Raw genomic sequence first — 25,407 nt, 5'->3', positions numbered from 1 at the left:
CTCTTCTCCAATTCCTTCCCCCGTCTTCTCCTTCCCTCTTCCCCCTTTTTCCTCTTCTTTTCCTCCCCTTTCCTTTCCTCCCCTTTCCTTTCCCACCCTTTACTTCCCCCCCTCCTCCCCCCCATTTCTCACTCCCCTTCTCCTTCCCTTCTTTCCCCCCCTCCCTCCCCTTTCCTTCCCTCCCTCTGAAGCACATTTCCAATTCCCAGGTGGTAATATTTAATCCCGTACCATTTACAAATTTACCTATATTCTTATGTAGATATAATTTCCGCATAATCCCCCTTGTCCGCCGCAGGGGGGGGGGGGGGTGTTTCTTGAGCGGCTAGGTTTTGTACCTGGCAATCGACCAGTGGGGGTAAGCAACTTTCCATTATGTCTGCTGAATTGTATTTACTTTATCTGATGTTGTTGTAAATTTTCATTATATGTTCCTGTGTTTAATCTGACTACTTGTTTTATAGATTACCCCTCCTGACGAAGCAGTGTTTGTACCATGAAACTGGTTGAGGTCTGGTTAATCTATGGGAAACACTGCATCAACAGACTAGGGGAAACCTCTGAGCATTTGTACACTGTTCATTTAATAATTTTTATGTGATTGTTGTATGTTTTCTTTTATTCTTTTTTATATGTAATAAATTTCATTTTTTTCCAAAGAACTGTATTTCTATTTATCAGTACTGATAGTCCACCACTAAATTTGTAGGTTTGAATAGATGTCTGGCTAGCCTCAGCAGCTACCTTATGCTCTTACCCCTCCCCTTGTCTTCCTATATCAATTTTGAATGATGGTACTATTTTATGCCTAGGTTTAGGTCTCGCTAATTAAGGCTACACTAAAAAATTTCTCTGACCCTCATATAGGTGGAGGCTAGGGCAGAAGACCTTTCAGGCCTGGCCAAGAGTTCCCTGAGTGAAACTATACTGTCCCCAGAGAGGTGTATCTATGGAGGAGCTGACTACAGTGATCCCAGTCCAGTGAGTACTAATGACCCTGGGTGGAGGGAGAGACTGTTTTAGGCAAGATGGCTTACTTTAATGGCTGCACTATGCTCTCACATGAGACTACTGCGGGGCCATCCGCTAAGTGTGATTGATTATGTACTGTCAAGCGAACCCGGCTAGTATGTGACTGTGACTGTTGGTGCCATTTTCCAAGTACCACCAGTAAAGTGCAGCAACCCTATTTATGTGTGGACATTCCCTCCTTGAAGATATTACATTTCCCCCACTAGCTACATAAAAGATTATACTGGGAGGTGAAGAGATGGGTGGAGGAGCTGTTCCATCACAGGCCATAGCTACCAGAAGAGGAAAATAATATGTCCTACAAGGAAGGAGGGGGCCGTGCTAGGGAATTTACTTTTTCTAGAGTAGTCAAATTTTCTAGAGGGTTCAATGGCATTGCAAGTGAAAATAAGTTCTGGGGGGGGCGTGGCTTGGCCGGACTCGAAGATGGCTGATTAGATAGAGAGCTCCTGCATGCCGAGGTCATCTTTTAGCTATTGCGGGGAACCACTACGCCTGTGTACCATGGGCAAGTCGAACAGGAACGCCGCATCGTCCCAGACACCGAGGGAGACCGGAACCCAGCTCAGCCGCAACATCCCGGAGCTGTTCCGTACCCTCCGCTCAGACAGCCACGAGGCACAGCGGGCCCAAGGCCCTGGATCGCCGAGCGCCACTTCAGGCCCGCGCTCCGACGTAGACGAATCACCGCCTCACCTCCCTCACCCGTCTGTGAGCCTCGCGGACCTGCAGAGAGTGGCCTCGGACATCACCAAGACTCTCTCTGCGGCTATCCTGGACTTGAAGACGGACATACAAGCAGTAGCTACCAGGCTTGCAGATGTGGAGCAGACCACGCAACTACACACAGCAGCCATAAGGCAAGTACAGCATACTTATGACGCCCAACTGACCTATCTCTTTGACCTGCACCGCCAAGTCGAGGACCTTGACAATAGGGGTCGCCGCCATAATGTGAGGGTCAGAGGTGTCACTGAGGGCATAGAAGCGGGGTCGCTCCCGCAAACGATCTGTGCGATCTTTAATGACTTGCTTGACCGCCCTGCAGATTCCCCAATAGAAATGGAGAGGCTTCATAGAGCTCTCCGGCCTCCCCCCCGGGACAATGAACCACCGAGAGATGTAATTTGTTGCATCGTTAATTTCCCATTGAAAGAGGAGATTCTGAGGAAGGCCAGGGAGAGGGGTAGGATAATGTACAATGGCGCGGAGGTGAAACTTTTCCAAGATCTATCACCCACCACACTACAAAGCAGACGAGCACTGCGCCCTCTGCTGGACCTGCTGAGAACCCGCAATATACAATACCGTTGGAAGTTCCCATTTTGTCTATCAGCCTCCGCCAGGGGTCGCACTGCGCTCTTACGCTCGCCAGATGATCTTCAATCCTTCTGTGAGCAACTTGACTTGCCTATCCCGGATCTCCCTGACTGGTGTGTCTTTCACTTCCCAACGGAACCGTGGCGTCCGGTGTCACACGCATTCTCTCCCAAAGCGCAAAGACAGCGCTCAAGAAGGCGACGATCGAACCCTTCCTCTCCTGGGGCCCATGTGTCCCGCCGAGACCTGAACCAGTGGAGCCCTGGACTACCGATTACACCACGTAGGGATCGCTCGGAAGCTTGATCCTCTCATTGGGTCTGGGCCACAGGAAACACTTGGAGTTGGTAACGTTTGTTCATTTTGAAATGTTCAAGGTTTATGCACTATACTGCCGCAGGCCTGACTCACCCTCCCAGAAGCTGACTATGTTGGTTGTTTTTCCCTGTCTTTTTTTTTTTTCGTTTTTTTTGTTCGTTTCTTTTTTGAAAAGTTGCTACGGGAGCCTTTAGCCTGAATACTTGAGAAGGACACCAGCTATCATCCACCAAAGACATATGGACAACTGGCTCCGTTCTCAAGACTTCTCTGGAGTGATGAACTTGGTTCCTTGGGTGACCACATGTCTGATCGCACGCTGATCTCTCACAGGATTGATTCATTCTCCCAGGTGCGGACTATGCTGTTGTTTTCACGTTTATGTTTTAGTAGTCTCCTTGGGAGTTTTTATCCTGTCTGCTTCAGAGGATGCCGCCTGTATTAACTGTAGATGTGTTACCGGTCTACTCTGCTTGCAAAAAGCATTTTGTGCCATTGGTAATGCTTGGTCCAGACTACATGGCTGGCGGTACAGCTTTGGACACGATCCCATAATGCTACTTGTATATGATGGTTACCCTTGACCTGCTGTTGGTTTTTGTTTTCCCTTATTTTTGTTTTTCAGGTTTTGAGGTTTCCGAGGAGCTTCGTGCCAACCCCTTATGCCAACTTGCTGCCTTCCAAAATTCAGGTGACCAAATGGAAGTCTCGTATCTATGACTGTGCCTGGCTCAAACACGGAGCATGCGATGGTTTGGCATGGGGGGTCCGCAGTGAACCTCCGATTGTCACTCCTGCCCATGGGGTTCACGTGAAGCTTTGTTTAGCCCCTATTTTTCCTTTTTCTTTTTCCTTTTTTCTATTTAGTATATAATTTTTTTTTTTTTTTTTTCTTTTCTGGTTCGATTGGTACACTGTATTAGAGCTACCTTACGGGGATGGTATTAGTCGTCAGATTTGAAAAACATAGTATGTGCTGGCGTTATAACCATCCCGCCTTATAGATAGACAGGATTATCTGACACATGGTTATACTACCTTCGTGCCAACCCCTTATGCCAGCTTTTTGCTTTCCAAAATTCAGGTGACCAATTGGATGTCTTGTTTCTATGACTGTACCTGACTCAACACTGACCATGCAAGGGTTTGGCATGGGGGGTCCGCGGTGAACCTCTGATTGTCACTCCTACCCATGGGGTTCACGTGAAGCTTTGTTTAGCTCCTATTTTTATTTAATATATATTCTTTTTTGGCCTTTTTTTTTTTTTTTTTTTTCTTTTTCTCTGATCCAATTGGTACACTGTATTGGAGTCACCCTACGGGGATGGTATTAATTGTCAGAGTTGAAAAGCATAGTATGTGTTGGCGCTATAAACATCCCGCCTTATAGATAGACAGGATTATCTGACACATGGTTATACTGCCTAATTAATAAAAATGGTGTGGCTGGCCTGAATATGTCTCCTGTGTTACTGGTTCCCCCACTAACCGTTACATGCCTAAGTACCTCGGCATCGCAGCAGTAGTTAATGAGTCCCGTTATTCTCACTGCCCCCCTGCAGCGGTTCGATACAAGAACTAGCTGACCTACCAGCCTTTTCTCTCCTAGGTGGATTAGTATTTCTACGTCCGCCTCTGGTATTCGCTCTTCTATCTATTTCCCACCTTCTTGTACTTTACCTACTCTAGCACCCAACATTTGGGTCTCTCTTCCCCCCCTCCACGGACTGAGCCTCTCTCTTCGAAGTCCATAGTCTTTCCTTCTCCTTCCCTCCAACTTTTATTTTCTTGTCTTTTCCCCCCTCCTTAGTGTTTTTTTTTTTTTTTTTTTCTCTTCTTCTTCTCTCCTCAGGTACTCCCCTTCCCCTTCAACCCTTTGTATCTAACCCAGCACCTCCGTTATTCTTCTTTTGAAATCACGATAACTCGTTCTCCAGTTCCTTTATCAGGGTGTAAGTGGTTTACTCCTGGTTTATAAGAGGGAGAAGAGACCTCTTGTACTCTGTGTAGTGTCCCTCTCAGAATCATGCAAAACAATAGGGAGACTCATGGCTGTCTTTCCCTGAAGTGTGTGTCTCTTAACGTTAAAGGTCTCAATGTACCGGAAAAGCGTTCTCAAGTCTTGTCTGCTATGTCTAAACAGAAGGCGCAATTTGTTTTCCTCCAGGAAACCCACTTTCGTTCAGACTCCATCCCGAAGCTTACTAATGATATTTACCGCTCAGTAGTGCATTCCACAGACCCCACGTCTAAGACAAAAGGCACCTCTATACTTATATCCAAACATGCTCCGTTCCAAACAAAAGACTCCCTAATAGATGCCGAAGGTAGGTACGTCTTTGTTAAAGGGTACTACGCTTCTACGCCACTGACACTAGCCAACATCTACGCCCCGAACGTCCATCAGGTATCCTTTTTCAGGAAAATTTGCGAGCTCCTATCTTCTTTTAAAGAAGGTATTCTCCTTTTAGGGGGGGATTTTAATATTCCCCTGACCCCAGAGATTGATACTTCCTCTGGCACTTCCGCGCTGACGTACCGAGCCCTTCGTCAGATTAAATTACAATTACAGAATCTGTCCCTACATGATACATGGCGCACCCTGTTCCCTTCGGGTAGGGACTTCACGTTCTATTCTGCCCCCTTCCAAAAATATTCACGCATAGATTATTTCTTCCTTTCTCAGCCAGACTTGACCTACCTCTCGCACGCGACAATAGACCCTATGTACTTATCTGACCACCACCCAATCTCGGTCACCCTGACTTTTCCGACACACACACCCAGAACTAAGATATGGCGTTTGAACTCGGCCCTGCTCAAGGATGCAGGTTTTAAGACGCACTTGCACTCTCAAATCCTCGCATATTTTAAAGAAAATGCTAACCCGGATCTCTCCCCACTTACTTTATGGGAGGCTCACAAATGTGTGATCCGGGGGGAATTATTAGCACAAGTGGCTAAGGTCAAACGCCAGACGCAGGAGACCATACAACGTTTGACGGACAAAATCAAACGACTGGAAGCCTCCCACAAGTCTTCCCTTTCGCAGCGTTCCTTCCAGGAATTGACATTGACTCGCACTTTATTGCTGGAAGAATTAGGTAAACGTACGAGACGGCAATATGTTCTCAACCACCGAGTGTTTTACGAACACGGTAATAAATGCGGAAAACTCTTGGCACGGGCGGTGCGAAACTCACGACCCTCTAACATTATTCATCAGCTTAGAGACAAACACGGCACCCCCTATTCTAAAAATGAGGATATAGCCAGACAGTTCGAGAAATACTACATGGGCTTGTATGACTTACATTCAGGGAACCATCGCCCTACCCAAGTGGACAGGAGACTGGACATCATTAGAGAGTTCCTATCACGATACTGCCCGACCACCCTCTCTAGGGAACAAACGGAAGAAATGGAACGGCCCCTATCCTTAGCGGAGCTCCAGACTGCGCTTAAACAAATGAAAACGGGGAAGAGTCCGGGCCCAGACGGGTTTACACTCCAATATTATAAGTGTTTTTTTCCAGCGTTATCTCGTGAGATGGTATCTGCGTTTAATTACCTAGCCTCTCCCAACGTAGCTACTGGCCACATGTTGGAAGCCCATATCACTGTGATTCCGAAGGATGGTAAGGACGCAACTCAGGTTACAAATTACAGACCTATATCCCTCCTCAATGTGGACACCAAATTGTACGCTAAGCTGCTAGCTAATAGACTGTCCCTGTTCCTCCCCAACCTCATATCCCTGGACCAGGTCGGCTTTGTCCCTGGCAGAGAGGCCAGGGATAACACTATCAGAGCACTGAATCTTCAACATTGGTGTAAGACTTCGGGCACCCAGGGTTTTTTCTTATCATTGGATTGCATAGAAGGCGTTCGACAGGGTGGCCTGGGACTACATGCGGGAGGTTTTGAGGACAATTGGACTCGGCCCTCGCATGCTGGCCCATATTATGGTCGCTTTACTCCTCTCCAACTGCGAGGGTGCGCGTTAATGGCCACCTGTCGAACACCTTCAACATCCGCAATGGCACCCGTCAGGGCTGCCCTTTATCCCCACTAATATTCGTACTTTCGTTGGAACCCTTTCTTAATCAAATTCGTAGTAACCCCGACATCAAAGGCCTTACCATCCGCGATAGAGAATACAAGGTTGCCCCCTTTGCGGACGACATACTTCTCTCCCTATCCGCCCCTCGTATCTCGCTACCCAACCTCTTACAGAACCTGGAGGACTTTGGGAAACTATCCAATTTGAAAATTAATTATACTAAATCAAACGCGTTAAATATCTCCTTGCCTCGACATGAGGTAGAGGGATGTGAAGCCTCCTTTCCATTCGCTTGGAACAAAAAAGCTATAACGTATTTGGGTATTCAAATAACGGCCAACCTAGATGAACTCTATAGTGCGAACTTTCTGGTAGCTCTTAAAAGAGCCCAACAGGATCTAAGAGATTGGGAAAACCTTAACGTGTCTTGGTTTGGGCGCTCGGCCCTACTGAAGATGATAACTTTGCCGCGCCTTCTTTATCTTCTGCAGGGCATCCCGATCAAGATACCGGCTTCATTCTTTGCTGCCTTTAAGAGAGCAGCTTCCTTGTTCCTTTGGAGGAACGCCCCCCCCACGCATTAGCTAGGAACGCCTTACCCGTCCGAAATTAAGTGGAGGCATTGGTCTGCCGGATCTTTACAAATATTACTTAGCGACCCATCTTACACGTTTGGTCGATTGGAATGTACATGGATTGGGAAAGATCTGGGTGTCCCTAGAGAAATCGCTTATTCGCAACCCGCTTGAGTCTTTACCCTGGATAAGGCCACGACACTGGCCAATAGAGGTCTTCACACACCCCCTTATTGGCCCTTCCCTAGCAGCTTTTAGACAGGCAACTAAAAAGGGCTCCTTATCTTCAGCTCCTGGTCCCCTTACCTCGTTAAGGAACAATCCCGATTTTACGCCCGGAATGTCCAATGACTTTTTAGGATGAGTTTGGCCGCATGCTAAGGTTCTAGCGAGCCAATTCTTTGCACAGGGGTCCCTTTATACCTACGAGGACTTGGTAGCTGTGTCCCGTTCCAACTCCTTTCCATTCTGGACTTATAGGCAAATAAGACACTTCTTGTGCTCTCAAGCCCCAACAGGGACCTGGACAAGACAGCTGACCCCTTTCGAACTACTCTGCTCAAAACCTCCCCCGCAAAGACACGTGATCGCATCTATCTATGCTATACTCGCAAAAGACAGGCCGACGACGTCGGACGCGGCGCACACGGCATGGGAAAGGGAGTTGGGAATTTCCCTTACGGACGGTGACTGGTCACTTGTCAACGAATACATTCACAGAGGCTCTCTCAATGTAGCTATTCAAGAGAACTGCTATAAAATCGCAACGCGGTGGTATAGGACCCCTACGCTCTTGCACAAAATCTCCCCGGCAATTCCGGATAGGTGCTGGAGATGTGACAGGGCGGAGGGATCGATGCTCCACATTTGGTGGACCTGCGAGGCTTTACAACCTTTTTGGAAGGAGGTCCATGAACTTATTGCACACATCACTACATATACACTGGATTATTCCCCGGCTCAATACCTACTACACCACTCTAGTATGCCCAAACATACTTACTTTAAGTCACTAGCTATGCACCTAGTAAACGCGGCTCGATTATGCATTCCGGTACATTGGCGATCAACACACACTCCCACGGTAGGAGAATGGTTCCGGCGGATTTCTAAAATAGAAGAGCTAGAGGAACTAGTCCACATTTCCCAGGAACGAATTACAAAATTCACGAATACGTGGGCATGTTGGATTCACTTTAAAACGACACCACGTTTCCGATCATATAGCTCTTGAACAGTGGAATCTGTGGCGACTGAATTGAAGGCCTTCTGATTCTTTGGAGCGGACCGTACTGGAGAACGACTATGGATGACAGAAGAGATTTAACATAATATCACCCCCCCCCCATCCCCCCCTACTTCCCTGTCCCTCAACAGCCACCCCCCCTTTTTTTTTTTTTTCTCTTTTTTTTCTCTTCTTCTTCCCCCTTCTCTTTTCTCGTTTCTTTCCTTTATCTTTTGCTCCTCCATCCCCTTCTTGAAGCTTGAACCCTCCCTTGCCTTATGGCACCACACTACATGAGGCTCTATGGTGAATGTAAGGTGTACACCCTTTCTATGGATAACTCTTTCACCTGCAGGGTCACCATCAGGGAGTTGATTTTTGTCTAGCTAAGGGAACTCCTTAACTTTAATATTATACTGTCCTACTTGACTATGTTCTGCTAAAAGTGTTGCACATGTCTGTGATTATTGTTCACGTGTATTTTTTTGTATTTCAATAAATTTATTATGGAAAAAAAAAAAAAAAGAAAATAAGTTCTGGAAAGAAAAAAGGCTGTATGTAAGTATTTAAAATAGATTTTTCTGTGTTTTTACCTGCAATTTTACTAGTTTGTGACAAGATCTCTTTATTAACGTTATATAGAGTGAGGCAGGCTACCAAACACACAAAAAAATGGGTTTAGGGTTTTCATACACTGTCATGCTCTTCTTTAAAGCAGATGGTAGCCATTGCAAATACAAATAATAATAACAATAATATATAGTAATAATAATGTTAATAATACATTTTTCAAACATTTAAAAAAATGTTGTATATTATACATTTTGAAAGGAGTTTTCCTCTCGCTCGGGAGCCGTTAAAAGCCTATTGCCCCCAGAGTCTCTAAATACCAACCTACTCGTTCTCTTCGTTCCTCTCAAGACCTCTTGCTCTCTAGCTCCCTAATCACCTCCTCCCATGCTCGCCTCCGGGACTTTTCCAAAGCCTCTCCAATCCTATGGAATGCCCTACCCCAATCTGTCCGCCTATCTCCTACTTTATTAGCTTTTAGGCGATCCCTGAAAACCCTTCTCTTCAGAGAAACCTACCCTACCCACACCTAAAAACTGTATTCATTTTCTCCATCAGCTCATCCCCCACAGTTATTACCTTTTTTGTTTCAACTTGACCCACCCTTCTAGATTATAAGCTCTAACGAACAAGGCCCTTTAGTCCCTCCTGTATTGAGTTGTATTGTAAGTGTACTGTCTGCCCTCATGTTGTAAAGCGCTGGGCAAACTGTTGGCGCTATATAAATCCTGAATAATAATAATAATAATTGCAGCCATCACATAAAATGAGCTTAATTTCTCCTATACCACTGACTCCATGCATTGCCACAATAGTGACATTTCACTGATAGGTCCTGATTTTTTTCAAGAAGTTTAGCAAAGTGGAAACTTTTCATTTTAATCATTTAAAACTTCAAATAGGCTTACAATGGGAATAAATGCACTAGGTGCAGCAAATGGATACTACAGCAGTCTGTACAGTGTGGGCAAGGAGGATCTAACAACTAATTGTCCTGATGGTCACCAGGTCTTTAAGCTTTGGGGGGGGGGGGGGGATAGAATGGACTCCCTGATCATGTGGTCACTGTGATTGACTCTCACAGTGGTTAAATGAACAGAGCCTGTCCTGCCAGCTTCGGATTGTAATAAAAGACCTGGGAGCTGTCTGTGGCAGCTCGACCACTGATGTGTTCATAGAAATCCATGGAAGCACATGTGTTGTGTGTGGGCACTGATGCCCACCCTCTGTTCTGCTGCACATATGCATTACAGTGCCTTGAAAAAGTATTCATATCCCTTGAAATTTTCCACATTTTGTCATGTTACAACCAAAAACTAAATGCATTTTATTGGGATTTTATGTGATAGACCAACACAAAGTGGCACATAATTGTGAAGTGGAAGGAAATTATGAATGGTTTTGAATTTTTTTTTACACATAAATATGTGAAAAGTGTGGGGTGCATTTGTATTCAGCCCCCCTGAGGCAATACTTTGTAGAACCACCTTTCACTGCAATTACACCTGCAAGTCTTTTTGGTGATGTCTCTATCAGATTTGCACATCTAGAGAGAGAAATGTTTGCCCATTCTTCTTTGCAAAATAGCTCAAGCTCTGTCAGATTGGATGGAGAGTGTCTGTCAACAGCAATTTTCAAGTCTTGCCACAGATTCTTAATAGTATTTCTGTTTGGACTTTGACTGGGCCATTTTAACGAATTAATATGCTTTGATCTAAACCATTCCATTGTAGCTCTGGCTGTATGTTTAGGGTTGTTGTTTTGCTAGAAGGTGAATCTCCCCCCAACTTTAAGTCTTTTTCAGATTAACAGGTTTTCTTCTAAGATTGTCCTGTATTTGGCTCCATCCATCTTGCTATCAACTCTGACCAGCTTCCCTGTCCCTCCTGAAGAAAAGCATCCCCACAACATGATGCTGCCACCACCATGTTTCACGGTGGGGATGGTGTGTTCAGGGTGTTGTGCAGTGTTAGTTTTCCACCACACAGAGCGTTTTACTTTTAGACCAAAAAGTTTAATTTTGGTCTCAACTGACCAGAGAACCTTCTTGCACATGTTTGCTGTGTCCCCCACATGGTTTCTCACAAACTGCAAACCAAACTTCTTATGGCTTTCTTTCAACAATGGCTTTCTTCTTGCCAGTCTTTCATAAAGGCCAGATTTGTGGAGTGGGCGACTAACAGTTATCCTGTGGACATATTCTCCCACCTGAGCTGTGGATCTCTGCAGCTCCTCCAGAGTTACCATGGGTCTCTTGGCTGCTTCTCTGATTAATGGTCTCCTTGCCCAGCCTGTCAGTTTTGTCAGAGAACAATGGGTTGGCGCCTAAAAGTCGCACATCTAGATGTTCTGGAGGGGTAAGTAGAGTGGTAACCTCAGCCTTGACTTCATCCAGGCCCCATCCCAATGCATTTCACTCCTCCCCCTCCCCCGGAGCTTAGTCAGTTTAGGTGGACGGCCATGTCTTGGTAGGTTTGCAGTTGTTACTTACTCTTTCCATTTTCAAATGATGGATTGAACAGTGCTCAGTGAGATGTTCAAAGCTTGGTATATTTTTTATAACCTAACCCTGCTTTAAACTTCTCCACAACTTTATCCCTGACCTGTCTGGTGTGTTTCTTGGCCTTCATAGTGCTGTTTATTCACTAAGATTCTCTAACAAACCTCTGAGGGCTTGCCAGAACAGCTGTACTTATACTTAGATTAAATTACACACAGGGGGACTCTATTTACTAATTAGGTGACTTCTGAAGGCAATTGGTTCCATTAGATTTTAGTTAGGGGTATCAGAGCAAAGGGGTCTGAATACAAAAGCACACCACACTTTTCACATACATATTTGTTAACAAAACTGAAAACCATTTATCATTTTCCTTTCACTTCGTAATTATGTGCCACTTTTTGTTGATCTATCACATAAAATCCCAATAGAATACATTTACCTTTTTGGTTGTAACATCACAAAATGTGGAAAATTTTAAGGGTTATGAATACTTTTTCAAGGCACTGTACATGGTCAGCAAGATGTTAATTACTAACATATCTAATATCTACAGAGGACCCAAGGTTATTAGTGTGAATAAGCTGGTTAACAGAAACCCAAATTTACAATGAACCTGCCCAGATAATTTGAATGTGCATTGTAGAAAGCCAAATTGCTTTGCTAGGCAAAAGCGTCCTTTGGACCCCATTAACAGGGCGTTCGAATAATTCCCATTTTGGCCACTAGGTAGCACCCTCTCCTATATGTAAATAGGGGGTTACATTAGAGAGTAGCAGGCGTTCAGGTAGAGTCTAGAAAACAGGATTGAGACTCCGAAGTTGGCCCCCATGGGACTTAGTGGGGTCCTTTTTGTAGATCTGTAGAGTTTCCAGTATTTGTCATTCCCTGTCTGTGGATTACCTGGAGAAGTCCTGGTGCTATAGGAAAGAGCTGGGAACAGGACATAGAATGCTATACCTGAGAAAGAGCCAAAGACTGCTGCCATAATTGGGAAGGAGTTGTATGCCCTGAAGCTGTATACAGGGCTGTCTTAATGAATGGGCACACTTGGCACTGCCCAGGGGCCCCAGGTACATGAGGGATCCATGATCAAAATCAGGAAAAGGGGGTGGCAGGCAGTGTGCTGGGGAGGTGCACTGGCAATTTGGCCGCTTATGCCACTCTTCTTTGACAGGAGACAGTGCAGCCAGAGGTTGTGCAATACATCCTACATTTTGTATAGTGCAGCCAGAAGCCTAGCAATCCTCAAGTTGTTTAGTTCTTCAGCTCTGGGGTACCCCATGCTCCCTATGCCTATCCAAGTTCCTGCTCCCAATAAAAGCCCAAAAAGAAATCCCTAGATGGATTATTGATAAATTGATTGATTAAGGAGCCAAAGGAAGAATGCTGAAAATGCTGTGCGCCTTGCTGTGCATGTAAGGAGGAATTAGGCCCAAATAACCAGCGGCTCCTGTGGGTGTAGTACTGCAATATAATGAGCCAATTCTGGAATCCACAGATGTCTGCTGGAGATGTACCTAGGACAAGGACTTTGCCTTACTTGTATTCTGGTCTTTCCATTATTGAGATCCTTTTGGATCAGGTCAAGGTCAGGATGATGTCTCATAAATTCACATATTTTATTATACCTGATGACCATCTTTCTTTTTATTGCACCCTTCCTCATTTCTCAATAAAGCCTACAGGTCCAACCTACAAATCCATACTTCACCACATGTTAAATACAGCCAAATCCTACATCCCTATAAAACGGAAAGACCCTAATTCCCCTTGGATTTCTTTATGGCTACGCAAGGAGGATATCAGGCTTATGGAGGACCTAGTTCTTTCCTCCCAGAACAACAGGAAATCTATAAAAAAAGGTTTTACTGTATTGACCACACATTTTCTGAGGAGGGTAAACCTCTTCTAGTGGGAGGTTCTTCCTCTCCAACGCTGTACCAACCGTACTTCCAAGAAAAGGAAAGTAAAAGCAGGCAAAAAATAACCCAAGAAATTTACAAAACGCTGGTCCAGAAACTGGAACACTGGAAACTCATCACTCCATTTAGCCCATTGACCTGCAAAATTATTATTTTTTTCAAAGTTTTGCCTTCCAAATATCCAATAAATTCCAAATGTAAATAATTTGACATGTCATTACTCTTCTAGTGGGAGATTCTTCCTCTCCAACACTGTACCATCCGTACTTCCAAGAAAAGGACCTCCAGTCAAAATTAATAAAAAAAAAAAAGCAAAAAAAGATAAAAAGAAAGAGAAAGTATAAAAGCAGGCAAAAAATAACCCAAGAAATTTACAAAACGCTGGTCCAGAAACTGGAACACTGGAAACTCATCACTCCATTTAGCACATTGACCTGCAAAATTATTACTTTGTTCAAAGTTTTGCCTTCCAAATATCCAAAAAATTCCAAATGTAAAAGATTTGATATATGTCATTACTTATTTGGAGAACCTGTTCAAAGGCCCACCTTTTAAGCAATTCTTTTATCATAATCAAAATGATCAAAATTAGTAAATGACCATTCCTTCCCTGATTAGCAGGTAGGAATACACTCATTTTTATGATGCCTAGGAACCTAAGCACAGGGGTCGCAATTGTGACCTGGCCCCATCCTTCAGGGGCCCATGCGGCCCCCTGTATACCTGGATAGTAGACACGGTGGGGGCAGCGGCATATAGAGGAATCAATCACCTCCATGTTCCTGCTGCAGCCGCTTCTCTCCCTCACACCGGCATTCAGCGGCTGCAGCAAGAACATGGTGGAGATAACTTCCTCTACAGTATATACTGCTGCCCCTGCTGTACCTCATATACAGCTTCCTTATGCTGCCCCGGCTGCACCTCATATACAGCTTCCTTATGATGCCCCTAGCCCCTGTGCTCTATCCCAGCCCTGTGTGCTCTCTCCTGCCCCCCCATCCCCCATAGCTCTGATGGGTTCCCCCCTCCCCTCTCCCACGGCTGTTGCGGAAGATGCTGTCAGCATGGAGACCAGGGAAGGGACCGGTAAGCATGTGATTTACCAGCCCCTTCCTTGTCTGAATAGACAGAGTCAATGTTCAGTAGCGATCCCTAGCTCTGTTCATTCATAACTGAGGCTTGTTTACTATGCTTCAGTTTGTGAATTAACAGGAAGCTCTGTACAGAGCTATTCCTGTCTATTTATTCTGTGCAGCTGAGGCTGCGGAGATGGAGATTGAGAACTATGTCCTCATTCTCTTTTCTTTGTCTCAAAGGTGGAATATCAGAGGTCTGTTTAGACCCCTGATATCTCGTCAAAGCCCTTTAATAAACACAAAAACGGGTGGAACTCCGCTTTGAGTAAAATGTGGCACTTATTCCCGTGTGCAAGAAGCCTAAATGTACAATATATAGCTTGCTATTAGGTCCCTCACCCATCCAATGACGCTTTTCAGAGCCTTATCGTTCTTCAGCATTATTCTTTGAATGGCAAAAATCGGAACTTACCAAAGATGCTTGATTCATCCAGAGCTGTAGATTGGCCATATTTATTGCATATGTACTGGTGGCTGATATGTAACACATAAAGGATAATTAACAGCAGAAATATCATTAATCATTGATACAAGAGCAGGTTGCGTACCTTTAACACTGGTCTATTCACATTATTACATTACTTGTGGAATCTTAAAGGCAATAAAATGGTTTTGTATATATTTTCATTATTTATTTATTATGTTAAGGACTAAGTAACAATGAAAAAATATATTTTTCTTTCTTTAGATGAAATGGTGCATATTTTATTGTAGATCCTCATATCAGGCTAGCAGGTGGTGCTTTAGGCTCATTTGCACATTTAGCCAGAGCATTGCCGTCTTCTCCTCCTTTTCCCTTGTTATGTTGTGTTCACACAATTTAGCTACCAACACTAGGGATGAGCCGAACACCCCCCCGGTTCGGTTCGCACCAGAACTTTCGAACAGACCAAAAATTTGTGCGAACTTTAGAACCCCATTGAAGTCTATGGGACTCAAACGTTCGAAATAAAAAGTGCTAATTTTAATGGCTAATATGCAAGATATTGTCCTAAAAAGGGTTTGGGGACCTGGCTTAAATATCGTACTCCGCTGGAGGCACACAACACTAACTAACTCCTGCAGATGGCTCAATTAGAGACCAGCAATATAGGTAGAGACAGGTGTATACTGCGCTTGAAGCACACAACACCCACTAACTCCTGCAGATGGCTCAATTAGAGAACAGCAATAAAGGGTAGATACAGGTGTATACTGCGCTGGAGGCACACAACACCCACTAACTCCTGCAGACGCCAGAACACTACACAAGGTCGCCGCGCTGGCAGCCTTATATAGTGTGGGGCATGTACTAAACAGCCTGAGCTATAATTGGCCACAGGCATCCTGCCTGTGGCCAATCATGGCTCTCCTCCCTGCCGGCGCTGTGATTGTCCAAGCATGCGGGGTCACAGTGCATGCTTGGCCAATCATGAGCCAGCAATGCACTGTGATGGTGCAGTGCATTGTGGGCCTTGAGCGCCACACGAATTTGGCGCGAACGGCCCATAACGTTCGGTATTCGCTGAACGTGCGAACAGCCGATGTTCGCGTCGAACATACGTTCAACTCGAACACAAAGCTCATCCCTAACCAACACTCACTTTTCAAAATCAACATCCTTTCCCCCCTTAGTAAGTCAGCCCCATAGAATGTAATTTCATTGAAATACATTTACTTACAGCTACTGAAGCCAAGTGCGCTGGATGTAGAAGGCATTGTGCTTGACCCTGGCAAAGGGAATCCTGAAGATAGCTGAGAGATTGTGCTTTGTTGTCCTGTGGAAATAATTTCTGTTGTAGGCGTAGCAGCGGTGGTTACTGATGTTGTCGGAGATGTCACGCCCATTGTAGATGGCGAAAGTGTGGTTGTTGGTATCATAGTTTGTACACCAGTTGAAGATGGTGGACGTGCGATTGATGTCACAGGCTGAAGACTTGCTGTGGCTGGTGGAGGTGAAGCCGATGTTGTCACAAGCTGTACAGTTGTTGTGGATGAAGGAGATGTAGCTATTGGTGTTGTTACCTGGACATACATTGTAGAAGGTGGAAGTGTGGTTGATGTCACAGACTGGACACTCGTAAGTGGTGGAGATTTCGTTACTGGTGTTGTAATTTGCACAATTGTTGTAGAAGGTGGAAGTGTGGTTGATGTCACAGATTGAACATTAGCTGTGAGTGGAGGAGATGTAGTTAATGGTGTTGTAATTTGGACAGATGTTGTAGATGGTGGAAGTGTGGTTGATGTCACAGATTGGACACTTGTTGTGGGTGATGGAAATGCAGTTAATGGTGTTGTAATTTGGACAGATGTTGTAGATAGTGGAAGTGCGGTTGATATCACAGATTGGACACTTGTTGTGGGTGATGGAAATGCAGTTAATGGTGTTGTAATTTGGACAGATGTTGTAGATAGTGGAAGTGCGGTTGATATCACAGATTGGACAGTTGTTGTGGGTGGTGGAGATGTACTTGTTGGCGTTGTATTTTGAACAGCCATTGTAGAAGGTGGAAGTGTGTTTGATGTCACAGATTGGACACTCATTGTGGGTGGCGGAGATGTAGTTAATGGTGTTGTAATTTGGACAGATGCTGTAGATGGTGGAAGTGCAGTTGATGTCACAGATTGGACACTTGTTGTGGGTGGTGGAGAGGTAGTTAATGATGTAATTTGGACAGATGTTGTAGATGGTGGAAGTGCAGTTGATGTCACAGTTTGGACACTTGTTGTGGGTGGTGGAGATGTAGTTAATGGTGTTGTAATTTGGACAGTTGTTGTAGATGGTGTAAGTGCAGTTGATGTCACAGATTGGACACTTGTTGTGGGTGGTGGAGATGTAGTTAATGGTGTTGTAATTTGGACAGATGTTGTAGATGGTGGAAGTGTGGTTGATGTCACAGATTGGACACTAGTTGTGGGTGGCGGAGATGTAGTTAATGGTGTTGTTATTTGGACAGATGTTGTAGAAGGTGGAAGTGTGGTTGATGTCACATATTGGACACGTGTTGTGGGTGGTGGAGATGTAGTTAATGATGTAATTTGGACAGATGTTGTAGATGGTGGAAGTGCAGTTGATGTCACAGATTGGACACTTGTTGTGGGTGGTGGAGTTGTAGTTAATGGTGTTGTACTTTGGACAGATGTTGTAGATGGTGGAAGTGCAGTTGATGTCACAGATTGGACACTTGTTGTGGGTGGTGGAGATGTAGTTAATGATGTTGTAATTTGGACAGATGTTGTAGATGGTGGAAGTGCAGTTGATGTCACAGATTGGACACTTGTTGTGGGTGGTGGAGATGTAGTTAATGGTGTTGTAATTTGGACAGATGTTGTAGATGGTGGAAGTGCAGTTGATGTCACAGATTGGACACTTGTTGTGGGTGGTGGAGATGTAGTTAATGATGTAATTTGGACAGATGTTGTAGATGGTGGAAGTGCAGTTGATGTCACAGATTGGACACTTGTTGTGGGTGGTGGAGATGTAGTTAATGGTGTTGTACTTTGGACAGATGTTGTAGATGGTGGAAGTGCAGTTGATGTCACAGATTGGACACTTGTTGTGGGTGGTGGAGATGTAGTTAATGATGTTGTAATTTGGACAGATGTTGTAGATGGTGGAAGTGCAGTTGATGTCACAGATTGGACACTTGTTGTGGGTGGTGGAGATGTAGTTAATGGTGTTGTAATTTGGACAGATGTTGTAGATGGTGGAAGTGCAGTTGATGTCACAGATTGGACACTTGTTGTGGGTGGTGGAGATGTAGTTAATGATGTAATTTGGACAGATGTTGTAGATGGTGGAAGTGCAGTTGATGTCACAGATTGGACACTTGTTGTGGGTGGTGGAGATGTAGTTAATGGTGTTGTAATTTGGACAGATGTTGTAGATGGTGTAAGTGCAGTTGATGTCACAGATTGGACACTTGTTGTGGGTGGTGGAGATGTAGTTAATGGTGTTGTAATATGGACAGATGTTGTAGATGGTGGAAGTGTGGTTGATGTCACAGATTGGACACTAGTTGTGGGTGGCAGAGATGTAGTTAATGGTGTTGTTATTTGGACAGATGTTGTAGAAGGTGGAAGTGTGGTTGATGTCACAGATTGGACACTTGTTGTGGGTGGTGGATATGTAGTTAATGATGTAATTTGGACAGATGTTGTAGATGGTGGAAGTGCAGTTGATGTCACAGATTGGACACTCGTTGTGGGTGGCGGAGATGTAGTTAATGGTGTTGTAATTTGGACAGATGCTGTAGATGGTGGAAGTGCAGTTGATGTCACAGATTGGACACTTGTTGTGGGTGGTGGAGAGGTAGTTAATGATGTAATTTGGACAGATGTTGTAGATGGTGGAAGTGCAGTTGATGTCACAGATTGGACACTTGTTGTGGGTGGTGGAGATGTAGTTAATGGTGTTGTAATTTGGACAGATGTTGTAGATGGTGTAAGTGCAGTTGATGTCACAGATTGGACACTTGTTGTGGGTGGTGGAGATGTAGTTAATGGTGTTGTAATTTGGACAGATGTTGTAGATGGTGGAAGTGTGGTTGATGTCACAGATTGGACACTAGTTGTGGGTGGCAGAGATGTAGTTAATGGTGTTGTTATTTGGACAGATGTTGTAGAAGGTGGAATTGTGGTTGATGTCACAGATTGGACACTTGTTGTGGGTGGTGGAGATGTAGTTAATGATGTAATTTGGACAGATGTTGTAGATGGTGGAAGTGCAGTTGATGTCACAGATTGGACACTTGTTGTGGGTGGTGGAGATGTAGTTAATGGTGTTGTAATTTGGACAGATGTTGTAGATGGTGGAAGTGCAGTTGATGTCACAGATTGGACACTTGTTGTGGGTGGTGGAGATGTAGTTAATGATGTTGTAATTTGGACAGATGTTGTAGATGGTGGAAGTGCAGTTGATGTCACAGATTGGACACTTGTTGTGGGTGGTGGAGATGTAGTTAATGGTGTTGTAATTTGGACAGATGTTGTAGATGGTGTAAGTGCAGTTGATGTCACAGATTGGACACTTGTTGTGGGTGGTGGAGATGTAGTTAATGATGTTGTAATTTGGACAGATGTTGTAGATGGTGGAAGTGCAGTTGATGTCACAGATTGGACACTTGTTGTGGGTGGTGGAGATGTAGTTAATGGTGTTGTAATTTGGACAGATGTTGTAGATGGTGGAAGTGTGGTTGATGTCACAGATTGGACACTAGTTGTGGGTGGCAGAGATATAGTTAATGGTGTTGTTATTTGGACAGATGTTGTAGAAGGTGGAATTGTGGTTGATGTCACAGATTGGACACTTGTTGTGGGTGGTGGAGATGTAGTTAATGATGTAATTTGGACAGATGTTGTAGATGGTGGAAGTGCAGTTGATGTCACAGATTGGACACTTGTTGTGGGTGGTGGAGATGTAGTTAATGGTGTTGTAATTTGGACAGATGTTGTAGATGGTGGAAGTGCAGTTGATGTCACAGATTGGACACTTGTTGTGGGTGGTGGAGATGTAGTTAATGATGTTGTAATTTGGACAGATGTTGTAGATGGTGGAAGTGCAGTTGATGTCACAGATTGGACACTTGTTGTGGGTGGTGGAGAGGTAGTTAATGAAGTTGTCATTTGGACAGCCCGTGTAGAAAGTGGAAGTGTGTTTAATGTCACAGATTGGACACTAGTTGTGGGTGGCAGAGATGTAGTTAATGGTGTTGTAATTTGGACAGATGTTGTAGAAGGTGGAAGTGTGGTTGATGTCATAGGTTGGGTAGTTGTTGTGGGTGGTGGAGTTGAATCTGTGGTAGATGCTGTCTCGGTTGTAGTAGAACACATGGTGCTATTAGATAACACTGTAAATAATAATAAAAATAAAGAATAATAAAAAAATTAAGAAAAATAAAGAAAAATGAGAAGTACAAACCAAGCAGAGAATATACAGTAGACAAAAAGTAAATACAAAACTTTGTAGTCAGACATGTTTAATCTGTGCACATACAATTCACAATGTACCTGGTCCACTGCACCATATTTGTTCATAGCCATTTAAATACGAATTTAGCACTGTGCAGGATATATTAGCGACAGCTTGACTTGTAGTGTCATTATATAGTAGAGTGCAGACATCTAGCTGAGCACTGCAGAGTGTTGAAGAAGTACAGTTGGAAATTCCCACAGGTCCTTTAAAATGATCAGAAACAAGATCAAAACATTAACTGAACACATTGAATTTGAATGCAAAACCCCAGGCAAATAACTAAATACACAGATGAAATACATAAATAAAAGTGTTTTCTCCTGGCCAGAGATTTGTGTCCATACAGACCTGAAATTAACACAACTCTTCCAAGAGCCCAACCTGTCATTCTATGCTGCAGTTTTAGTTTTGCTTTCAAGTTCTTTACAACACCAAACCTATGACCTGACAGTGAAATAATAGAAGCACACTGTTGAACGTATCTATCTGTCACTTTGCTCTCTTCTCATATCAGCACGCTACTTTCTCTGCAGCATACCTCATTGTTTCCCTGTACTGCTTCTCCCCCCAGCTTTCTGAGCTCTGCTATACAGACTGAAAATATAAAAAAATAATAACAATGATATATTGATGTAGCGGGTGCCCCGGTTTTCTCCTGTGGCTTACCAAGCTGGCCACCGCCGGATTGAACACTGACACAGGCAGAGAGGGAGAACGTGTCTGTGAGGGTGGGTCCCCCCTCCCTCTCCTCTCACACACACAGGCAGCTGCTCACTCTGCACCTTTCCCTGTGTCGCTATTGGCAAGAGGAGGAGAACCACATATATGAGAAAGTACAGGAGCCAATCAGAGGGACTTTAACAAGCAGCAGCTACAAAGGATTCTGGAATATGTTGTTCCTATCGCAAATGGCCCCATAGTCTTGCATGGGGGTAGGAACTACTAAGGCCAGCATACTCTGGGGGCAAAAGAACTAGAGACTCCATCTTGCTGAATTTAGGGATTTTCAGTCACCACGAGGTAGGAGAAGAGACTGGACCTAGGGGAGAGGTGTTGCATTCTGGGTCAGTCCACAGCTCCTTTACAAGCATCCATGGCCAGTCGGGACATCCAGCCTGAGAGAGGGGGATCCCAGGTGCATACCCAGGCACACCTGCACCAACGGTGTGAGGCGTTCCAGTGTGAGGTGACCAGTCGGGTTACCAGAAGACTATTTTTTACTTCTGCCTGCTGTGACTTAGGAACAAGAATATGGTCACCCATAAATATGATATCTGAATAAATGTATAGCTCATCTTTCATAGGCCAGAATCCCTGTAGTTCAGGACACAGCTTCTTTCGTTTTTCTGGCCAGCCATTGCACATGACACAAGTTTGTTTTTCTATGACTTTATCCTGTTTGGTGTCTTGTCTTATCTTCTCCAGCCATACATCTGATATTGCAATGTTCTCTAGTACTGTATGTACCTGTTCTTCCAACTCAGGCTCATCCCATGCTTCATGTCCTTCTAGAAACACACTAGACAGGGTATCTGCCATTGGAATTTCCTTTTCCAGGCTTATACTTTACTGTGAGATCATACTGCTGTAACTTCATAACCATCTGCTGCAGACGTGAAGGTGTAGAAGCTAGTGATTTCTGTAGGATGTACTCCAATGGCTTGTGGTCTGTTTCCACAACTACCAGGTGACCATATATGTACTGGTGAAATTTCTCACATCCATTCTCAATAGCCAGCATCTTCATTTGGGCATAATTGGCTTGCATTGTGATCAGTGCTTGTGAAGCATATGCCACAGGATGTCCTTGTTGAGTCAGTACAGCACCTAACCCAAACTGGGATGCATCCACTTGAAGTACAGTGTCACAGTTTACATAAAAATATTTCAGTATTGCCCCTGAATGTTTAGTGATCAGTTTATTCACTTTGTGGAAAGTCTTTTCCATGTTTGCATCCCAATACCAAACAGCGTCCTTCTGTAGCAGTGTACGTAGTGGTGCTATCTGTTGAGCAAGGCCATGAGCGAATTTGGATAGATAGTTGAAAATACCTATGTGATGTCTCCAGCTCCTTTCTGGAAGTTGGGGCCTTCATGTTAAGAACTGCTGTAATCTTCTTTGGATCAGGCTCCAAGCCCTCTTGGGTTAGTAGGTGTCCAAAATATGTAACTTCTTCTACCCAAATTTTCACTTTGTTTGGATTGAGTGTAAGATTCTTCTCACGACGCTGATTGAGCAAAGCAGTAAGGTTTTTGTCATGTTCCATTTGATCCTTTCCATAGCTCAGCAAATCATCAACTATTACTTCAACACCCTGTAGACCAGCGATCAATTCGTGTGATTTCTTTTGAAATATTTCCTGTGCAGATGCTATGCCAAAAGGTAGCCTTGTGAAGCACCATCGACCCAAAGGGGAATTGAAAGTGGTCAAGTAACTGCTGTCTTCATCAAGACACAATTGCCAGTAACTAGAATGGGCATCTAGTACACTAAATACTGTTGCTCCTACTAGCTTGTGCGCTATATCCTCTATGGTAGGGAGTTTGTAGTGTTCTTTCGAATTGCACCTGTGTTCTTCTTCTCCACCACAACCATAGAACTGACCCATTCCGGTGGTTCTGTGACCTTTTTTACTACTCCCAGCTTCTCCATCCAAGTGAGTTCTTGTCTGACTTTATCCACAAAAGTTAAAGGTATTCTCCTTGGGGCGTGAATGACAGGCTGTGCACCCTCTTTTATAACCACTTAAGACCCGGACCAATTGTCAGCCTAAGGACCAGAGGTCATTTTACAATTTCACACTGCACTGATTTAACTGGTAATTGCGCGGTCATGTAATGGTGTACCCAAACGAAATTTGCGTCCTTTTCTTCCCACAAATAGAGCTTTCTTTTGATGGTTTTTGATTGCCTCTGTGATTTTTATTTTTTACGATATAAATCGAAAAAGACAGAAAATTTTGAAAAAAAAAGATATTTTCTAGTTTTTGTTATAAGAAAAATCGAATAAACTCAATTTTAGTCATACATTTAGGCCAAAATGTATTCAGCCACATGTCTTTAGTAAAAAAAATGTCAATAAGCGTATATTTATTGGTTTGCACAAAAGTTATAACGTCTACAAACTAGAGTACATTTTCTGGAATTTACACAGCTTTTAATTTATGACTGCCTATCTCATTTCTTGAGGTGCTAAAATGGCAGGGCAGTACAAAACCCCCCAAATGACCCCATTTTGGAAAGTAGACACCCCAAGGAAATTGCTGAGAGGCATGTTGAGCCCATTGAATATTTTTTTTTTTGTCCCAAGAGATTGAATAATGACAAAAAAAAAAGTTTACAAAAAGTTGTCACTAAATGATATATTGCTCACACATACCAGAGTTATACGTGGAATTGCACCCCAAAATATATTCTGCTGCTTCTCCTGAGTACGGGGATACTACATGTGTGGGACTTTTTGGGAGTCTAGTTACGTACGGCACCCCGAAAACCAATCACTGCCTTCAGGATTTCTAAGGGTGCAAATTTTTGGTTTCACTCCTCACTACAGTGCCTTGCGAAAGTATTCGGCCCCCTTGAACTTTTCAACCTTTTGCCACATTTCAGGATTCAAACATAAAGATATACATTTTTTATTTTTTGTGAAGAATCACCAACAAGTGGGACACAATTGTGACGTGGAACAAAATCTATTGGATTTTTGAAACTTTTTTAACTAAAAAAATGAAAAGTGGGGCGTGCAAAATTATTCGGCCCCCTTGCGTTAATACTTTGTAGAGCCACCTTTTGCTGCGATTACAGCTGCAAGTCGCTTGGGGTATGTCTCTATCAGTTTTGCACATCGAGAGACTGAAATTCTTGCCCATTCTTCCTTGCAAAACAGCTCGAGCTCAGTGAGGTTGGATGGAGAGCGTTTGTGAACAGCAGTTTTCAGCTCTTTCCACAGATTCTCGATTGGATTCAGGTCTGGACTTTGACTTGGCCATTCTAACACCTGGATACGTTTATTTGTAAACCATTCCTTTGTAGATTTTGCTGTGTGTTTGGGATCATTGTCTTGTTGGAAGATAAATCTCCGTCCCAGTTTCATGTCTTTTGCAGACTCCAACAGGTTTTCATCCAGAATGGTCCTGTATTTGGCTGCATCCATATTCTCCTCAATTTTAACCATCTTCCCTGTCTCTGCTGAAGAAAAGCAGGCCCAAACCATGATGCTGCCACCACCATGTTTGACAGTGGGGATGGTGTGTTGAGGGTGATGAGCTGTGTTGCTTTTACGCCAAACATATCGTTTTGCATTGTGGGCAAAAAGTTCGATTTTGTTTTCATCTGACCAGAGCACCTTCTTCCACATGTTTGGTGTGTCTCCCAGGTGGTTTGTGGCAAACTTTAGATGAGACTTTTTATGGATATCTTTGAGAAATGGCTTTCTTCTTGCCACTCTTCCATAAAGGCCAGATTTGTGCAGTGTACGACTGATTGTTGTCCTATGGACAGACTCTCCCACCTCAGCTGTAGTTCTCTGCAGTTCATCCAGAGGCCTCTTGGCTGCATCTCTGATCAGTCTTCTCCTTGTCTGAGCTGAAAGTTTAGAGGGACGGCCAGGTCTTGGTAGATTTTCAGTGATCTGATACTCCTTCCATTTCAAAATGATCGCTTGCACAGTGCTCCTTGGGATGTTTAAGGCTTGGGAAATCTTTTTGTATCCAAATCCGGCTTTAAACTTCTCCACAACAGTATTACGGACCTGCCTGGTGTGTTCCTTGGTCTTCATGATGCTCTCTGCG

The 25,407-nt window shown here is 44.0% G+C and overlaps 1 protein-coding gene across 1 annotated transcript in view; it reads right to left on the bottom strand.

Moving 5' to 3' along the window:
• LOC143986787 (uncharacterized) overlaps nucleotides 1-22,156 on the bottom strand; it is a 48,568-nt gene extending 26,412 nt beyond the window's left edge. The window contains exons 1-3 of the mRNA XM_077485194.1: nucleotides 21,781-22,156; nucleotides 16,326-20,492; nucleotides 15,077-15,138 (exon numbers count right to left, since the gene is read on the bottom strand). Of these exons, the coding sequence (XP_077341320.1) occupies nucleotides 15,077-15,138; nucleotides 16,326-20,492; nucleotides 21,781-22,156 (4,605 nt within the window). The remainder of the gene's footprint in view (nucleotides 1-15,076; nucleotides 15,139-16,325; nucleotides 20,493-21,780) is intronic.
• Nucleotides 22,157-25,407: the final 3,251 nt, after the last annotated feature.

This window comes from Lithobates pipiens, unplaced genomic scaffold, assembly GCF_037356315.1.
Source record: "Lithobates pipiens isolate NorthernLeopardFrog02 unplaced genomic scaffold, aLitPip1_a1.2 Scaffold_18, whole genome shotgun sequence".
Lineage (NCBI taxonomy): Eukaryota > Metazoa > Chordata > Amphibia > Anura > Ranidae > Lithobates > Lithobates pipiens.
This window is presented reverse-complemented; position numbering and strand designations above follow the sequence as displayed.